This window comes from Calliphora vicina, chromosome 2 (assembly GCF_958450345.1).
Source record: "Calliphora vicina chromosome 2, idCalVici1.1, whole genome shotgun sequence".
Lineage (NCBI taxonomy): Eukaryota > Metazoa > Arthropoda > Insecta > Diptera > Calliphoridae > Calliphora > Calliphora vicina.
Genome location: NC_088781.1, coordinates 65,259,270 through 65,280,266, shown reverse-complemented (window position 1 = coordinate 65,280,266; position 20,997 = coordinate 65,259,270). Strand labels below are relative to the sequence as shown.

Below are 20,997 nucleotides of genomic sequence, written 5' to 3'. Positions count from 1 at the left end.
TGAGATTTATTATTGAAAATTCCACAATTCCCAAAACTCTTTAAACAAATCTCAAAAATAGAATTTGGCTTAATGTTCAAATTAAATTTTATCGGACTATCCGTTTAGAAATTATAGTTTAGCATCGTTTTCAATTAGCAAATACCAGAAATGAGGTCTTGTGACCTCGCCCCTAATTGATCTATGCATATTCTGTAGTCATGAAAAGTTTTATTAAAATCAGATTATCTATTTAGAAATTACAGTTTTACTTTCATTTTTTTTTTGTAATTATCCCACTGTGCGAACATTCCGTAATCATTCATATTTTCTTTCAAATCCGCTATCAAACTTGTAATCAACTTTTTTTAAGTTATAATAACTTTGCTAACTGTTCTACTATTATGAATTATTTAAATGTTTGTCTGTTTAAAGTTTTCTCATGTCGATATAAAGGAGATAAAAAATATTGAACACTTTTTAAAACAGCATGATGCCAATGAGTATGATGTTCTAAGATCTGTGTTCTTAAGTCTTGATTCTCATAATTCATATACAAAAATTCATTAAATAAAACAATCACGTGCTGGAATTAAAACATTTTGTCCATGACACCAACAAATGAATTTGTCTACGAATACAATTCTATTAATTGTAAAAATTACAATGATATTTATTATTTCTTATATTTTTGTTTAATTTGTGTTTTTTTTTATTGAATCAAATAGATCTTTATGACATAACAAAAAACCTAAAAAAAAAACATGTGAACGATAACAAAACATTAAAGTGAGGAGGCGTCTAAAAATAATAAAAAGACAATTAACAAAAATAATTTATTAAAAAAATAGTAAAAAAAACCTCAAAGAACATAAATAGTGATGAACCAGAAACCAGCCAAACAAACAGTCATCCATGTTTATGACATGTGTACTTATGTTTGACACAACATATAATAACAAAAACAACAAATACAAGATAATAACAACAATAACAGCCAGATATGATGTTCAACAAACTTTGTGTGACAACTATAAAAACAATACAAGTACCTACAACCAACTAACTAATAAATGAGAAAAGCAAATATAAACAAATTATAATAATTGACAAATAATCATAATAATAATTGTAAACAAATAAACATAAACGTAAACAAATAACAAATAACTAAGTGACACTCACCAACAACAACTAGAACATTAATTCAATCATTCATTCAACTTTTAAATTTGTTTGTTGTTGCTGTTAAAGTACAGTGAACAACAGTGTAAACAATTGTCTTAACAACAACAACAATAGTGAACCTATGATAATAAAGAAGAAACAACAGCAAAACAAAGAGTTTAAAAGTGTCAAAGTAACAACCAACACAACTAACAAACCAATAAATAAACAAACAAAACAACAACAAATTGTTGTCTAAAGGCAACAGCATCATTTACTAGACTCTACATCAGCAGCAACATACAACAACAAAGATGTCAACCACATGTTGCGGATTAAAACTGTTAATTGCCATCATTGTATTTGTCACTTATGAAAGTGGCAGCAACAACAACAAACACACCTGCAATGGTAAGTTACTAGCATCAACAACAAAAAACATGTTTATTTTCTTTCATATATTTTGTAGTCATACGAAAAATTTACTTGTATTTAGACAGGGAAAGCTTAGTACTTTTCTACCTTTTTTCAGAATGTACTTTTTAATAAATGACAACCAGAGTTTTTAAAACAAGTAAGAGAGCTATATTCGGCTGTGCCGAATCTTCACCAAAATATACTTCAAAATACAAATTTTAAATTTTATGTGCCGATTTGAAAGATTTTTCAAAAACACAAAATATAGGAAGGTCACTAGTCATAATGATAAGGTCACAAGTATTTTACCCAATAGTACCAATCAATACGATTTGTATTTCTGGATAAACAGAACGAAAAGTATGTGACCTTACCATTTTGAAGGGAACCTTATTGATATATTGATAAGATCTCTTGGGTATTGGATTATTGATGAATAAATTCGCTATCTGTAAAGATTCGAAATATATATGCTTTTAGGTTCAATTATGGTGAAGGAGTGCGCACGAAAAGATTGTGCTTACGGTTATATTAAAAAAATTTAAACATGTGTGTGAAGATAAATTCGTATTTAACTAGTAGAGATACAAACCAAATTTTGTAACAGAGGTTATTTTGCAGTTAACAGTGCACTGTTATGCATTTAACAGAGTTACCCCCATTTTCTCAATCTCTGATTATTTTTTATCGTGACGATAAACTGACAGTTCTCATACAAAAAAAATGTTAATTGGATGTTTATCGTTACGAAAAACGATAATCAGATATTGAGAAAATGGGGGTTAGTATATAAATGGTAGTATATTTAGGACGTTAGTACAGGAGAATGGAACCAAGTCCATGACCAAAACTATATTGAAGTGGTACTCCATGATGTCTATAATAATGAAATAATGTCTATTTCGAAAACAAATTCTTTAGAGGATCTTTGGTAAAAGTGGCCACACACTAACACACTATATAGGTTTGGTAGTACAAGAGGTCTCTAAAGATGCACTATTAGTGGGATAGCTGAACTAATTTTGGGATTTGAGAAAATTAACATTCAAAAATATATGATTTTTTAAAAAAATCTTTAGAGGACATAGGTAAAAATGGCCATTTTTGGAATGGTACACGTAACACACTATATAGGTTTGGTAGTCCTAGAGGTCTCTAAAGATGCACTATTAGTGGGATAGCTGAACTAATTTTGGAATTTTAGAATATTGACTTTCAAAAAAAATATGATTTTGAAAAATTCGCTATGGCTATTATATTATCGATTTTTGAAAGCCATTTTGAAAACCATAAATATTTTTGACATTATAAATATTATTTTCATGACACAACTCACAATAAATAAAAATAAAAATTTTAGGCGAGGCTTAAAATATTTCTTAACTTTTTTAGATCTCGTCTCTAAACCCTTGGTTTTTCTCTAATATACAAAAAACTTTGTCAAAAGATGCATTGCAATTGTTAATGTACATTTAAGAAAATGACAAAGTAACAGACAGAGCAACAGCAAAAGACATTGATGTATAAATTATATTGGGTGGGAGGGTTTCTATTCATAAATGATTTAAGATAGAGTTTAAAGTTACAGACATGCAGACGGACAGACAGACCGACATACAGACAGTAATACAAATGTTAGTTAATGTTAATGTTTGCGTACTTAAAAAAGTTTTATGAAAGGGGTCATTAATATTGTAAATAGCATAAAATTGATGTACATACAAATGTATTTAGTACTTACATATCTCTATAAATATTAAAAATGAAAAACATTTATGATTTTATCTCTGTCAGAGATAAGTAAGTAAGCTTTTTTTGGGAAACACGACTATACAGTTTATGTTCATAGTTGTTGTTTACAGTGTCTAATAAAATGGTATTTAAATGTGTTTGCGTATTACTTAAAATAAGTTAATTACAGGTGGTGTCAACTAAGAGCTTTGGGCATTAGATTTACTGTCTAGTTTAAAATAGATATTCCGCCTTTTTCGAGTATATAACATTGTTTATGGCAATTTCCCAGCAAAATATGTTATTATGAATTTGGAAGTACATAATTTAAATCATGACCGTAATTTCAAAAAATAAATGTACATTAAGGTGGCACCGTTTGTATGTTCCCAACTAAAATTAAAGTTTAGTTTGTTTGAGCAGACCACTTCTCAAAATCGTTGTCCTGGGGTCAGTATTTGTTGAGCAGGACAAACATTTTAGTTTAACTAAAATACTTGCATCATTTACATAGCTAATCGAAATCGAGAAGAAATAGATCTACAAAAATTCAAATAAAATTTGAACTAGAATGAATTTCGAAAAATTCAAAACTCTGTATCGCTCTAATTATATGACTTATTAATTTAAACTAATTACTTTAAATTTAATTCTTATACACATAGTAGTAATTAATTTTGTAAATCTACATATATTTTTAAATTTTTATTGACAACACTATATTTATTTATGAATTTAAATATCATTGTACAATTTGTTTGTGATAATTAAAAGCGTCAGTGAACAACTGGTTATGTGATAAATTCTCCAATTATTAATTATATGGTAGTGTTAACTAATCCTAGTTTACGTTAAACTTATACAAAATTAAACAAAGTCTGTCAACGTATTTTGTAATATTGTACAAATATATTGTACATATGTAGGTAAAATAGTCAAATATTTGTAAGAGCAAACAAGTCAGAGTGCTATATTCGGCTGTACCGAATATTATATACAGTAACGGACAATTTAATAGAATCACTACACATGAATTCGATTAAAGCGATACAAACTAAAAAATATGATTTCAAAATTTAAAAGTGTTTCGTTATATATTAATGCTCATAATGTAAACAAAAAATAAATAACTCATTCTTATGTTAAAAATACTAAATAAAATATGCGAATCAACCAGTCTTAAAATTATTAAAAAATAGTTTTTTTTTTAATATTTTGTTGCATTTCATTATTTTTTATAACAGCATCACATCTTTTGGGCATAGAATTTGCCAAACGTTCGCATGTAGATCGGAGAATTGCATACCATATTTTCTGAATTTTCTGCCAAAGTTCTTCCTTGTTTTTAAATTTTTCTGGTCCGAGTTAGTCTTTTACTGTTTTCCATAGGTTTTCGATTGGATTTAAGTCAGGTGATTGCGACGGCCATTCCATAACATCAATTTTGTTATCTAAAAAACATTTGTTGGCAAGGGTCATTATATAGCTGGAAGATCCATTTTAATGGCATATTCCTATCTACATGTGGCTTCGTAACATTCTCCAAAATATTTTTGTACAATTGGACCAACGCCGCACAGTAGGGCAGAATCAAAATGTTTTGGAAATAAATCTGGCATTTCTAAAAGGCTACACAAGGAGTATTCGAGTTTAAGTTATTAAAATGCTATAGGGGCTCAAAGTAGGGTACCTTCGACATGTAAAATTTTTAATCACGTTAAATTTTTTTGTTTCCCATCCGATTTCAAAGATTTTTATATTTTTTTATTATAACGTTTTTGTGGTTATCGTGGATTTAATTGGGCATTATTTGGACGTCTAACCCATGTCTTACCATCACTAAGAATCAAATTAATTTCTGACATAACAAATTGCGCCATTTTTTTATATTTTCTGGTCTTTTATGATCTTTAGCAAATTTCTTTCTTGCAGCTACATGCTTTTTATTGAGCATGGAGACTTTTCTTGATGTTCTGCCATGAAGATCAGCATCTACCAATCTTCTTTGAATAGTTCTTGTGGTCACCTGACAAACAAACTTCTTTCCGGATGGCGATAGCGGACTTAAATGTATCTCGTATCGACAAAATAACAATTCATAAAGTATATACATATATTCTGGATCCTTATAGATAGCGTAGTCGATTAAGCCATGTCCGTCCGTCTGTCTGTTGAAATCAATTTTTTGAAGATATCTTTTTGATAAATCTTCAATAATTCTGTCAGACATGCTTTCGAGAAGTTTCCTATTTAAAATCAGCAAAATCGGTCCACAAATGGCTGAGATATGAGGAAAAAACCAGAACAACCTCGATTTTTGACCTATATCTGGATTGCTAAGTCATTAATATAGACAATATGATAGATATTTCAAAGACCTTTGCAACGACGTATATAAGACCATAATAAGTTGGATTTACAATGGCTCAAAATCGGAAAAAAATATTTTTTAACCCGAATTTTTTTTTTTACAAAAAAATTAAAAAATTTTTTTAAAATTTAAAAAAAAATTTAAACAAAATCAAATTTTCAAATAACAATTCGAAAAATTTTTTTTCCAAAAATTGAAAAAAACAACTTTGGAAACAAAATAAATTTTGTTTACCTAAAAATATTTAAAATTTTTATTTTGAAGTATAATTTGGTGAAGGATTATATACCCTTCACCAAATTACAGCCGAATATAGCTCTCTTACTAGTTTTTTAATAACTTCTCTTTCTTCTTCTGTGCAATGCTTTGCGCGGCCCATTTTTCAGTAATTCTTTTATTATTGATAGCAAAAGTTTTGGCATATATTTTAGCCAACTATAGATACATACAGTTAGTTGATTTTCAATATCAAAATTCTCATGACTATAACTTATAGGATTCGCATAATGGCGTCATAAATGAATATTGTAGAAATAACAAACGGAATTTACATATCGGTAGCTTAAACGAAAGATTTTGTAACTTCACATATACAGTTACCTCTCCTGACAGTCATTTCCCAGCAGTTCTATGTCCTCAACTGGAGATTTTACCAATCATTTAGGGTGGCAACTAGCTACGTGTCTAGTTACCAGTGACCATTTGGATTACTTAGAGACAAATGCAATACACATGTTTAAAACGACTACACTATAGATTACTTAGAGATAGTTAAGTGACAATTATCTTTACGCTAGATTACATGGGATGTATAAAGTAACTAATTGACTTCTGCACGTACATATGTACCTACATGTCAAATGACCCAAAAAAAAAAATATAAATTATGAGCAACACTGTATGAAAAATTATGTTGTAGTTGTTTGTTTTGACTTTTTTAGCAAATATATAGACACGAAAATACGTTGTAATACTTATTCGAATGTCGGTCCGTCCGTCAGTCTGTTAATAGACATGTGTTGACATGTTAAGGTGCAGGCGAATGAATAAATAGTGAAAATGTACCACCGGCAAACCACCTTTGTACATAAAATACACAAATATTCATACAATCAATGCACATACGTACATATTTAAGTGTGTGAGTGTGTGTTTGACCAAAAACGGAAGGAGGCGCGTTTTTTTTTTTGTTGAAATTTTTAGTCATTTTCTCATAAACATCGAAATGATGAGCCACAAAAAACAACTACGCATAGTTTTTGGATTTTTTTGTTGTTTTTCTTATTTATCTAACAAAATCGTACGACAAAACACACCTTAAAATTGTAGTTTGTTTGTTTTTTTGAGTAGGTTATATTTTTAATACGGGTATGAGTTTGAAATTTGTCTTTTATTTTTGTTGTTTCTGCTTATCATTGTTACCACCAATTTTTGAAGTTAAAATACACCAGAGTCATGCACACATTCTGATATATTCATATTCATACATACATATGTACATCTCTCTATTCACACACTTGAATATGCAAGTGTGCATATTATATTTTGGTTTTATTTATTTGTCGGGGGGTTGACCATTTGGCATGAATGACCTTCCATTAAAAGAATATCGACTATCCAAAAAAATGTGTGTTTACTTACTTTTATAATTTTATTTTTCTTATTTTAACTTCAAATTTTGCCTGCATATGAATACACTAAATACTGTTTTTACGAGATTGTATTTTCTTTAATTGAAATTCGCGCATGCGTTTACCAAGTCTAATAAACTCTTCAATTATAGTATTAGAGTCAAAACGAAATCGAATTTTTTCAGGCCGAAACCAGATCAAACCTAATATACGGGCAAAAAATCAATATTCGGACTAATCTGAAATTTTTTCAAGAAACTGTAAATTTCTGATTTAATTTAATTATGTATATAATTTTAGAGAATGTTCGAGCTAATTTTTTTATGTATTCTGCTCTTTTTTTATATACAGGCCTGTTATACATTTTCTTCGGAATGGTTTCAATTCCGTAGTTTTTAATCCATCGATTTCGTTTTAGGTTCTTCAGATTCCGTGTAATTTATTAATTCCAAAAATATTTATTAATTCTGTATTTCTGATTTTAATTTGACAGTGTTTATTATATTAAAACAAAGGTGCAGTTTTTTCTACAGAAATTGATTAAACATTTGAGAAAAACAAATACATAATTACAAAGAAATATCAATTCAACTGAAAATTTACTTTTTCTGAAAAAGCGAAATGCGGAATTAATTCCACTTTCGATCAGAATGGAATTATGTGACAGGCCTGATAGTGGACTTTTTCTTAATTCCATCATGTAAGGTGAAGACTAGGGTATTCATTCGACTAATGATCGTTCGATTAATCGAATAATTTCTTACGAATAATTATTCGAACAATTTAAAAATGGCCATTTTCGAATAACGAATAATTCGTACAATTTTATGTAGAATAATCGTATAAAACGAATAAATGTTCATATATATTTAAATTTATTAAATTGCTTACTTAAAATTTCTCATAATTCCAAATTTAATTAAGTAATAATGACTCACAAAAATTGTATTGTTTCTGAAATTCGACAAATAACTAAGGACAAAGGAACTTTCGATCACTGTAGATGAGTGTTCCGATAGCTACTTCTATAAATATATAAATATTACTACAATAAATTACAATTCTAAAAACAAATCTTTCAAAGTTTTTAACTTAGGAATTGAACCAATGAAAATAAAAGGTACGGAATAAAATAATTGTTATTTAACTGGCGAAATATTAGAAGAATCGCAATTAATAATCAAAATATTAACTTAGATTAAAGTGGAGTAATAATGGAAAATGTGATTTTGAAACGGTCGTCGAAAGTGATATTGAGGATGACATTTATAATGATTACATTGAAATAGATGAAGGCCATGATCTTAAAATATATGTATATAAGTGATGTTATTAACCGCGTACGTAAGTGTTGCAAAATATTTAATGAAACGGTCGTCGAAAGTGATATTGAGGATGACATTTATAATGATTACATTGAAATAGATGAAGGCCATGATCTTAAAATATATGTATATAAGTGATGTTATTAACCGCGTACGTAAGTGTTGCAAAATCTTAATATTAATAGGCAAGTCGATTTCTTTAGACCCCTTTTACGCTCACATTATACATTCAATTTGGGCAAGAAATATGCCATTTTAAAGGGATTTATTCACAGAAGTGCAGAATATATATTTTATTGAAATCGGTTCAGTTTTTTAGGAGTTATAAGCATTTAAAGATGTTACTAACACATATGCAAAAACGTGTACATGTGAACCTTAAGCTAAAATGTAAACAAAGCAATGCGTGTTTGTCCAATATGTTGTTGTAAATATATAAGAGAAACAAATAAACAGTATTGATTTCGCTCTGCTTTAAGTGAGAGTTGTTATAGAAAACAAAGAAGAAGACTTTAGTAATTCAAAGTCAATTAAAAAACTATATTTTGAAGGTGTTTTTTATTTTTTTTTTGTTTTCTAACTCCCATATCATAAACAATTTTTAAATTTATCAAAGGTTTATAAAACAAAATTTCCATTCAAAATTTGTTTTATAAACCTTTGACAAATTTAAAAACTGTTTATGCATATGGGGGTAAATATGTAATTGTACATATATAAGCAAATACTTATTTTATAATATATGCAGAACTATAATTGTGACGGTTTTCAAACTTCATACGAATCAATTACTTATCACTGCATGAAGTTTAATCAAAAATGGGACGGGCCGGAAAAAATGGTGAGTCGCCTCCCATACAAAGTAAATAGTTATTTCTAAATATTTTGTGAAATATAATTGCAAGATTCTTCAAATTAGTCTAAATGTCTCTTTTATAATTTTGCATAGTTTCGCTGAAATTGTTCGGGATTGGAATAGTGGGCGTGACACACCCTATACAAAGTATATAATTAATTTCGAATATCTCTAGAACTGTATTGTAAAAGTGTTTAAACTTATAGCGAATTAATTTCTTATTACTGTGCGGAGTTTAGCTGAATATAGACGGAATTAGATTAGAGGGCATAGCACCCAAAATGGGAGGGGTCGGAAAAGGAAGTGAGTCACCTCCCATACAAAATAATAATTGCAAAGTTCTTCAAACGTTGTACGCATAGCTCTCTTACCATTTTACACAGATTGGCTGAAAATGGTCGGGCTTGCATTAGTGGTTGTGGCACAAGTAAATAATTAATTTTGAATATCTGGAGAACTATAATTCTAAAAGAATTTAAACTCTGTATCAATCAATTTATTACCATTCTACGGAGGTTAGCTAAAAACGAATTTATTCCTGTTCCCTGTTCGAAGTTTAGGTAAGCATGGTTGGCTTAGTAGGAATGACCCCCCTTATAAAGGAAAGTTAAAGTAAAGCTTGATATTTGCAAAAAAGGTTTAAAAATGGGTGGGAGCAGTGGAGCAGTATCTCCCATACAAAATTAGTTAGTTATTTTCGAATATCAAGTGAATTGTAATTGAGAGATTCTCAAATTTAGTATGTGTTATTTTCGTATTTCAATTCATATTTTTTTAATTTTACTAGGGTAGGGGTAGCGAAGTGCACCGGGTTATGCTAGTATTTAATAAATCCAATGATAAACACAAATATTGCAAACTAATTTTTGTTGCAAGAAAAACATGGAGTTCGTCTTTTACATGATTTTGAACATCTTTGTCTAACATTTTTTTTTCATCATTTATTTATTGTATCTTCATTATTTAATGAACTAACAATAAGTGGTTCAAATCTTATATCTAATGATTATTATTTAATTAGTCCAGCCAGTGCCGGACGAAAAAATTTTGTATTCATGGTTGTTTTGGTTAAATTTGCATTCTTCCTTCTAGATTAGGTCTGCTGTGTCCCTCCTTCTTAATCGAGTGTGGCCACGGTTATCTAATCTGTTGCGGGCCAGCGGGTTTGTGTGAACATCAAGTTTTTTTTAAATATTTTTGTACATTTTTCGGGATTTCAGTTTTTACAATGGGCACGTTAAGATCTTTGTGTATATTCGCGTTTTTGATATACCATGATAATAAACTTTTTGCGTATTTGTAAATGCATTAATCATGCACTGCCTGACTTCAAATTAGCCACGTTCACTGACAATGATATCATCAAACTATGGACAGATTCCCTTTATTGTGTAATTCCCCAAGTCCACAAAAATTCGGCAACGTTGATAGAGCTTGATGTATAATACAATTTGTTATAAATAATTTAGAAATAGTGAATAATTAATTTACTAAAGAATTAGTCACTCAATTTAAAACCCGAATTAATGAACAACCTAAAAAAGTCCTTAATACGTTTATATTGAATTTGAATTCAGGATCAAGTCCAATTATCTCAAATTTTTTAAAGTATAGCTCCAAAACGGACTATGGGGTTTGCTAGTCAATTCTTTTGTAGATTGTTCGGGAGTTAATCTGATCACTTTTTTTTCGAATGTTTTTTAACATTATCAATACTTGAATTGTTAACTTTAACATTATTTTTTGTTTTTCTTTAGCAATAAAATATTAAAAAACCGACATCAAAACTTCATTCTTTACTTTTTTAAAAAAACTTAAATTATTCGAATAAATCGATTAATTTTAAACGTGTGATCGAATTATTCGAACAAGTTAATATCTCTTATTCGAATTATTCGTTTTATTAGAACAAGAGAAAAATCGAATAATTCGAATACCCTAGTGAAGACCTTGAACAGAAACGTGCAAATACTGGCAAAAATAAAAAAAAGGTTAAACCAATAAAAAAAATTTTGGATCAAAATATATGAGTACTGATATTTTTTAGTTATAGAAAGTATAAAATTAACCAAATCAGGTGAACCAGATGTTTTTAATCAAAATGTATAAAAATCGGTGCCCGTATTATATTAGTGGTGGGTATATATGATTCGGTACAGCCGATGGAAAAGTTTCTCTTATACTCTATTTGCGATTTCTCCTAATTCTTAAAAGTATCGGAGATTTATTTGTATTATAATTTTGAAATACTGTATTCCATTTTAATAAAATTTTTAGATAATCAAGAGTTTCTTCCAACTTTGAGGACTCAATCCTCTATTCCGAGTTTAAATCTTTATTTGACTCACACATCATATGTTTTCTATATTGAGTATACGAACTGACGATCTACGATTATTAACAGCGTAAAAGAGGTATGAAATGTGTATTGGAAAAGTACAATATTTATTTAAAATGTTTAAATTGTTTGTTCTCACCCAATACTGCTGTTTTTATAAAAAGATGGGTAATATATTGATTTTTTCATTACGTTTGTAACACATCAAAATATTTGTCGCACACCCACATTAGAATGTATATTCTGGGTGCTCATAAGATTGTAAGACGATCTAGCTATATCCGTCCATCTGTCAGTCTGTCTGTTGAAAACACGATAGGGCCTAAACGAAATGATTATGCGGCAATCCTGATAAAATTTTGTACTAGGTTGCTGAAAATAAATAACAATAATAATAATAATATACTGTATGGTGAAATTCGGGCAACATTCGTCTCTAGTCCCCATATAAGGCCCCTTCCAGAAAATGACTTGAACATTCATAATTGTCTTATAATAATTAATATCGTCAGGAAATTGCACATAAGCAAGTTTTATATGAACCTAAATCATTCTACCAACTTTTGTGAGGATCAAACCATAATTACCCCTAACCCCCATATAACCCCTACAGCAGAAAAATATTTTATTGTCACATATTGATGGTGGGTATACAAGATTCGGCACGGCCGAACATAACACTTTTACTTGTTTTTGTTTGGTTGTTTTTTCGGGGACTACTCCCAAATATCTCTTAAAATATGTATTTAATATGTATTTTTTGACTGGCAGAAAACATAATTTGAATTGAATATATTAGCATTCATTCGTAAATAAATCAATTATGTTTTCCACACTCATATGAGTTCAAACATTTAGAATTAAGTACATATGTATGCCACAAATATGTTTGATACAATATTTTAGCCCGGCTGTTGATTGAACCAGGTGTTAGTGTGTCAATATAATTTCGTACAGACAAACATTTTGACTTATGTAGATACACGTACGCATAGATATCAATTTATTACCTCCGAAAAAAAAAGAAAAAAACCTTAAGTGGGAAAACATATGCTAATCATTGAGCGAATTCAACACAGATACACTTGATAGTAAATTATTTATTTGGAGCTTGAGTGTTTTATGATTCCCTCGCGTCCATCAATTAAAATTTTTGTATTTCATTTAATTAATTTATTAAAGAAATGTCATTCATTAAAATTTCCTTGCCTAATTTGAAGATAACCCAAATGCATATAACAGATTATGTGATGGCACAATACTGTCTATTTATTTTGTAATTTTTGTATAAGGGAACAAATATGTATAACTTTTTAACGGTTCACTTTTGGACACATTTGGTTGGTTGCCCATTTTCAATACCAAACGTATCGTAAATTTCATCCCCCTAGGTTAGTCCATCTAGGCAGATGGACGGATATAGGTAGATTGTTTAAGAATTTTATAAGAACCCAGAATATAACTTTTGAGGGTCCACCACCAATATTTCGATGTATTACAAACATGGTGGTGGTGGGTACAACTAGTAAGGAAATATATTCGGGATTTCCAGACACTATGATTAATTAATTCCGTTTTTTGCTTCTTCTGAAAAAGTAAAATGAAAATTTCTTACGGAATGAAACCACTTTCAAGTTTCAAAGTGGAATTGACATTTCTTTGTAATTATTAGTTTTTCTAAAATTTTGAATCAGTTTCTGTAGCAAAAACTTCACTTTAGCTTTAATTTAAAAAACCCTGTTAAAATTAAAATCAGAAATACAGAATTATTAAATTTTTTTGGAATGAATAAATTACACGGAATCTGATCAAGGTTGGCTATCGTTACCGCTAAGCTACCCAAAAATATCATTTCAGTTCGATTACCGTTATCTCTAAAATAAAGTTACCGATTTTCTACAATTAATATTTTACCCACAATCAAAAAAGATGGGGGTATATTGATATTGTCATTCCGTTTGTAACACATCGAAATATTTGAAGTAAAACCAATAAGTATATATAATAGGGTGGGTCAATTTGTTCGAGCCCAAAAAACGTGGTTTTTTTGAAATCGGAACACAAACGAAGAAATATTATTATTTTTAAAATTGAACATACCCGAGGTCTCCTAGCAAAAGAGGTCTTGAGCTCCAAATCTTCTCGTAAAAAACCGGAAGCTCGATTTTGATTTTAGAACCATGGTTTCTTCTGGAAAAGTTCTTAGAATTTTCCGTAGATTAGGAATTTGCTATACGCTTAGTAGTCAAAAAAATTTACCCACCCTAATATATAACCTTGGTTCTCATAAGATTCTAAAACTATTTAGCTATGTCCGTCAGTCTGTTTGTCTGTCAAACAACACAATAGGGCCCAAACAAAAGGAGTTAGCTGTCTAAAATTTCCCACAAATACTCTCTGTTCTTAAGGTTTTTTGTTATCACACCTATCACACTGAATAACATAAACATTCCACAGATAAATACTTTTACCTTGGCACTTATTTAGCTAGACGACTTATTTAACTTCGTCAGATAGAAGCCGTGAGACTCCCATGAAGTTAAAAGTTTCTATTCTTCACTGGTAAATCGGTAACCAATCAATGTTTAGTCTCGATATAAAATTATCATGTATAAAACCAAAATATAGGAACCAATTATGGGGAACGGCCAGCAATTTCAGTATTGATATTATACAGAGAGTTCAATGGAAAATTCTTAGGATCATGACAAGTGCACTATCTTATATAAGAAATGGGAACACACGCATTGACTTACAAGTAGCATTAGTTAATGACGAGTTCAGGAATGTTACAAAGCCACCCGAACTCGCTTGCAAGACTTCTCGCTCTTGTCTTATACGATTTTAATACTTATTAGACCTAAGAAAATAAGGTAAATGTAGGGTCTAGTTTATAAATAAATAAAACATATAAAGGAATTTATATTGATAGAAATATCTAGTTGAAAAATAAATTGAAAATAAATTTTAAGATCGGTTTCGAATTTAGTTATGTATTGTTTAAAGTTTAAGGACCTCATTTTGTAAACCGAAAGGTTTGGAAGCGTAAGCAATATGTATGAAGAATACTGGGAAATAGCTTTAAAACTTGAATAATTACGATAGAATTTTATTTTAACGTTTGTCGCTTCGTTTTATAAAATTGGACCCTAAGTTTACTAAAGATTTTTTTCAATGATTTTCTTTTAAATATTCAATTAATAATTCTCTAATGAAGAAGCACAATTACTCGTCAGACAAAGCACAAGTATCTTATCAATTTATTTAGCTATTAAATATATTTTTATTTGTCTAGTAAGTCGTCCGTCGACCACTGTTAAAGTCAATGAGCGAGCGTATGTTTATTTACCTTAGAACAACTAATCATTTTGAGGGCCAATAAAACTAATTGGCCCTGCTTTAAAAAGTTTAATTGCTTTCGATATTAATTAGTTTATAATGTGTTATTATCTTGTGCGCGGGTTTTATGAGCTTTATTGAAATTTTAAAGCATAATTGGACGAGAGTTTTGTAAACAAAAATATGAAAAAAAGGTGCTTGGAATTAGTGAAGAACAAATAAAAGATAAAGAAACTGAAATTGGCATTTAGAATTTTCTATTTACTAACATTTTATTAGACAACTCATATTGTGGTATTCATGGTAATTCACATTACCACACATTAGTCTGTCTGTTTGTCTGTTGTTCGGTCCGTCTATGTGTTATGTATACAATTTATCTTTTCTTTTATATTGTGCTTTGTATAGTGAATTCATTAAAACCAAAAAAGATTAACAGGATTCACTGTTTAAACATCAGGGGAAACAAAATGTCAATTATATAGAAATCACTCATTAACTGACATTAAACGAGTTGAAATGATAAGCAAATGGATGAAAGGGTTGAGTAATAATAAATATTGTGTAAATGACATAAACAATATGATACGAATATGTACGCAGGTCGTTTGAGTACATTTCCTTATATTTTTACTTAATTTTTGTTCAGATCTTTTTATAGAATAAACAATTATTAGGTAATAACCACATCATCATGGGTATTTAAATTTTTCTCCAATAGTATATTTTTCTTCAACAGCCTTAAAAGACCTCAACTTCTGTAGAAAAATAAACTGCTTTGAATCTGTGAAATATCTTCTAAATAATTACACTAGTTTTCATGGGTTTTGTTCATGATCTGAAACATAAATGGGTTTGTTATTTTAGGTCGTCTAAAATATTGAAAACAATAGAGGACATCAAACTTTTGAGAGTGAGCCAAAAAAAAACTTATACTTGTATTAAGTTAAATAAAACTTAAACCGTTCAATATAAAAATTCTCAAAAATACGTAAATTTATTCAAATATTATACAAATTCATTAAACATTAAAATATTTTCCGGAAATCCTCCCATTAAAGATTTTTTAGTTTTAGACGAGGTTTTAATTGTTTTTTTATAGAGCCCAATACTTTCCACAGACCAGAAGGTCTGGTAAGTTGGGTGGATTTGAATCCCTCCTCATCCAGTGGTACAAATTTTACATTATTGTTTGAATACCACTCAAGGGCCTTTTTTCATAGTGGCATGATGCCAAATCGGTCCAGAAATATGAGGGCACTCTGTGTTGTTTTAAGAAAGGAAAAAGCCATTTTTGTAGACACTCCATAATATATTTCTGCACAGAGAAGACAGATTAGTGATACCAACCGAATGATTCGGTTGCACACATAGAATAGGTTCTATCAACAGAAAGTCGGTTGACAAAGAAGAATTTCGGTTAAAGCAACCAAACTTTTGTTACCTCTTTTAAAATTTTGTAGCCACAACTGTAAAATTCGGTCACTAAGTTAGAATCATTTGATTGGCAACGAATTCGGTTGCTATCACGAATCTGTTTTTTCTGTGTGTCTTTATCGTGTCTCATGTCACAACCCATCAGTTAAGCAAGTAGTCAATGTATCCCTTAAAGACATTCAGCCCAATCATGAATAAAAATTCCCCGGGAGTTTTTTCCCTTTTCTCATTTTTCCTATTCAAATTCAATGGGAAAAAATTCCCGGGGAATATTTTATTCATGATAGGGCTGATTAATTGTCACAAATGTCTTATTACTTGGCTGACTCCAATTTATATATTTTGGTCATTTCACACTGTGTGTGCTCTTTGTAGTGCAGAGAGAAGACAATTGGATCTTTATACATCCCAAGTAATCTAGCGTGAAGACAATTGTCACTTAAGTGTCTCTAAGTAATCTGGAGTGTAGCCACTTTAAATATTTTGTGAGTAATTCGTACAAACTGGTTTTATACAAATTGTGTTGATATAATTCTCATACAGTTTATTTTTATTTTTGCTTAAGTATACTGATATCCCATGTAACATAGTTAATAGTAAGTTTAGTGTCTCTTAGTAACCTATAGTGAAGTCACTTTAAAAGTTTATTTTGTATTGCACTTTAGAAAGCAATCCATTGGGGAGTTGTCGGACTAAGGTTTGTTTACAAGCAATCCTTTATTAGACTGTCTATGATATGTCGTTTTAGCAGACTATTTGAGGTCAATTAGCACCCGAACATGTTAAAATAACTAGTTATGTAGCTGATGAAGTAACCAGTTTGATAGCTAGCTAGTAAGGTAACTGACGCTATGCAACCAGTATGTGAATCCAATGCATTGAATACTTTGGACCAGCTATTACACACTCTCATTGTAATCAAAAAGGGTCAATTGACCCCCTGCTTAGGACAAGCACGTGATAAAATAAATAGTCACGTAGCTATTGAAGTAACTAGTTCCCACCCTAAATGATGGGTAATATCTCTAGTTCGGGACTGTCTCCTAGAACTGTTGGGAAATGATTGGCTTCTTTTGCCACAACTGCAAAGAGTTGACCTTTTTTTCTTCCTGAACCAGGTTTTCTTTCAATGTTCAAGTCTTCCTTATACTGTTTAATGGGTTTGTAAACAGTGTGACGATGAACCTTCAAACCTTTTGCTATTTTTTTGAAAGTCGATATTGTTTTTATTTTTAATTTTAATTATTTTTTTGTTGGACCAAGAATAAGTTTTGGCTGGAATAGAGTGTATAAGTTTTTTAACTCACTCTTTATCTTCTAGCTGGTCCCAAAACCTTGATAATTCCGTTTTATATCAATTTAAAAATTTCTTATTATCATTAAAGAAAAAAACTGGGTTTTTTAAATTTTTGTACAAATTGTAAAAAAACTTTGACAATAAAGAAGATTTTGTAAAAATAGTCAAATTATTAACAGCATTTAATTTTTTCCCATTAACTTTCCTTAATCAACATAAAAGGTACTTTTTATAGAAAACTTCCCAGACAACCTGTGGAATTATGAAAAAACTACAATGTGCTACCATGTCCTTTCTTTACCAGCAAAAACCAGCTATTAAGAACTTTAATGTTGGACATCAACTGACAGACAAACAAACAAACAGAAAGACAATTAGACGGACGGACAAACTGTAACTGAAACGAAAATATAACAAAACCACACATTATCAACCAACATTTATTGTTTTGTGTGGCAACATTGTTTGCTGAGAAGAAGAAGAACAATGTCATTATGGAATAATATTGAATTTTATTTAAATGATGAAACTTAAGTGAATACTTACTAGAACGAGTGAAATGTTTCTTTTTTCCATTTCACATAAAATACATTAGAAATGCAAAAGAACAAATAGAAAAAAAACACACACAAAAAACGTCTACAAAGAACTCCATCATTAAGGAAAGGGTTTGGGTGTAAACAAAACGAGTTTGATGACATAAGGAAAACAAAATTGTTCATATTACAGCGAGACATTAGGGAGATGTGAAAATATTTAATAGGGTGATCTAAAAAGGCTTGTAATGGATTTTAAACATTTCGATTTCAACAAAATTTGTGTAAACTTTTTTAATCATTTAAAATAAGCTAAAATATGGCTAAATCAAATTATAGTTACCGTTATTTTTATATTGTTTGGAATCGGTAGCTATCTTTGAGTTCAACAAATAATTAGGATTCAGGCTAGGTTTATTGTAAGAATAACAGCCAAAAAGAATTAGGTCAATACCGCTTTTAATTTTGCTGTACCTATGATTTGAAGTTCAAAGATTTTCGGAAAACGCTATTTTTGTTAATAACATGTTCAATATTGAATTAGTTTATGCTGTTGCTTATATCAAATCTATAAATTGGTATGACAATATACCAATCTTTACAGGATCACTTTCTGAGTCGATTAAGCGATGTCCGTCTGTCCATGTAAACCTTGTAATCAATCTACACAAGCTATTAAATTTGGTAAGCATCGGTCCATTTTTTCTCCTATTCCTAAACAACTGCCCTATTTGAATATAGTTAATATCTCATAAATATCTTCAATATATAGGCATCCACACAAAACCCAGCAGTGACTAGACCCTAGACAATCCGGACTGTACCTCCGGACTAAACTAGTGATTTTACCTATCATGACAACTAGTTACATAACTAGCTACGTGACCAGTTATTTTAACAAGTACATGTCCTAAGTAGTGTGTCAACTGACCCATATCGGTTACATAGAGTCAGTTACCTTACTAGCTACTTAACTCGCTACTTGATCAGCTACATAACTAGTTATTTTTAACATTTACGGGTGCTAATTGAAACAAATAGTCAGTTAAAAAAATATCTCATAGACAGTCCAATAACCCATCGCTTGTAAACAAATCTTCATCCGACAACTCTCCAACAGATTACTTCTGGTGGGTAACTACTTTCTATAGTGTAGTATAAAATACGCCTTTAAAGTGAGTACAATCTTACTTAGATACACTAAAGTGACAATTAATTTCACTTCAATATGTTGCATGGAATGTCAGTATACTTAAGCAAAAAAGAATAAGAATTATATGTACATTAGACCGTATTAGTTTTTACACTTTCTTCGAAATTCCTTCAGGCACATCGATTTTCTGAATCTACTCTAAAAACCAAGAATTTTGGTGTATAACACTTAAATATGGATGAACGGGAAGTGGTCTCTCAAATCGCTTTTTCGTTTTTTAGGCAAAATGCATTTTTTCCAAAAAATTAAAATATTCTTTAGTAATTTGCTTCTAACTCAAGCACTTCTTAACAGATTTGAACCTAATTACATGCATTAGAAAGCTAATTAAATTTCCTAAATGTTTCTTAAAGCAACATTGCCATTTTCGATGGTTTTTTATTCATAGCATTACAAATTCAGATTTTCAAATACAAATTTATAATTTTTTCTAATTTTTGCTTACCTTTTCTTATATAAATATTGAACGAGGTAAATTTTTTCTATTCTGTAAATGCAGTATGGTAGGAAATTTTAAAATGAAGATCTTGATGTAAATAACAGTAGCATTCTGTTAAGAAAATCTGCAGTTTTAGTTGAAATGATGAAATGACTAAAGTTGTTTATTAGTAAATTTTCATCAATTTCATAAATACATTAATATAAAAGTTGATGTTGGTTTTTTATTTTTTCAAATTTCTTCAAATTGTACTTTTGTTGCAGTTTGGGTGCATTTTGGGAAAATGCTAAAAAGACTTGAATCAAATCATTTTGCTCACTGTTTTTCATCACTTCACAATGGGACAGAATCAAAATTTGTTGGAGATAAATCTGGCATTTCTAAACGGCTGGTCCGATTGGGATAAAATTTGACATGAGGGTAGCCAAGGAGTATTCAAGATTAATTTTTTAAAATGCGCACTACAAATGCTCCAGGGACGGCGCTATGGGGTCTCAAAGTAGGTTACCATCGACATGTAAAATTTTTAAACACGTTCCATTTCTTGTTTCCCATCTGATTTTTGCAAAGCGCTTGGCTAGGTCTTGAAAAACGTGCTTACGTGTTCTATTTGTCGCTTATAATTTCCGAGTTATAGGCATTTCAAAATTTAAATTTTTGCCATACCTTGGTCCGCTTTTTTAAATATATAGGTCGTACTTTTGGACCGAATTTTTTTGCGTTACTTAGACAACTAAATCGCCAATAACATACAAAAGATGTTAGAGCAATATCAATTGTGGATCCAAAAATAAAAGATTTTCAGTTTAAAAAATAGTAGATTTTTGCTGTTTTTTTTGGGCGAAAAGGTGACTTTACTCTTTCTTTGTTAAAAAAAAACTTTCTTTAAGAACATATAACAATTTTATGACTTTCTCTAAA

The 20,997-nt window shown here is 29.9% G+C and overlaps 1 protein-coding gene across 1 annotated transcript in view; it reads left to right on the top strand.

Moving 5' to 3' along the window:
- Positions 1-1,146: 1,146 nt before the first annotated feature.
- Positions 1,147-20,997, top strand: part of Ret (Ret oncogene) — a 63,638-nt gene continuing 43,787 nt past the window's right edge. Inside the window, exon 1 of the mRNA XM_065502071.1 lies at positions 1,147-1,557. Coding sequence (XP_065358143.1) covers positions 1,461-1,557 — 97 coding nt within the window. The 5' untranslated portion in view covers positions 1,147-1,460. The remainder of the gene's footprint in view (positions 1,558-20,997) is intronic.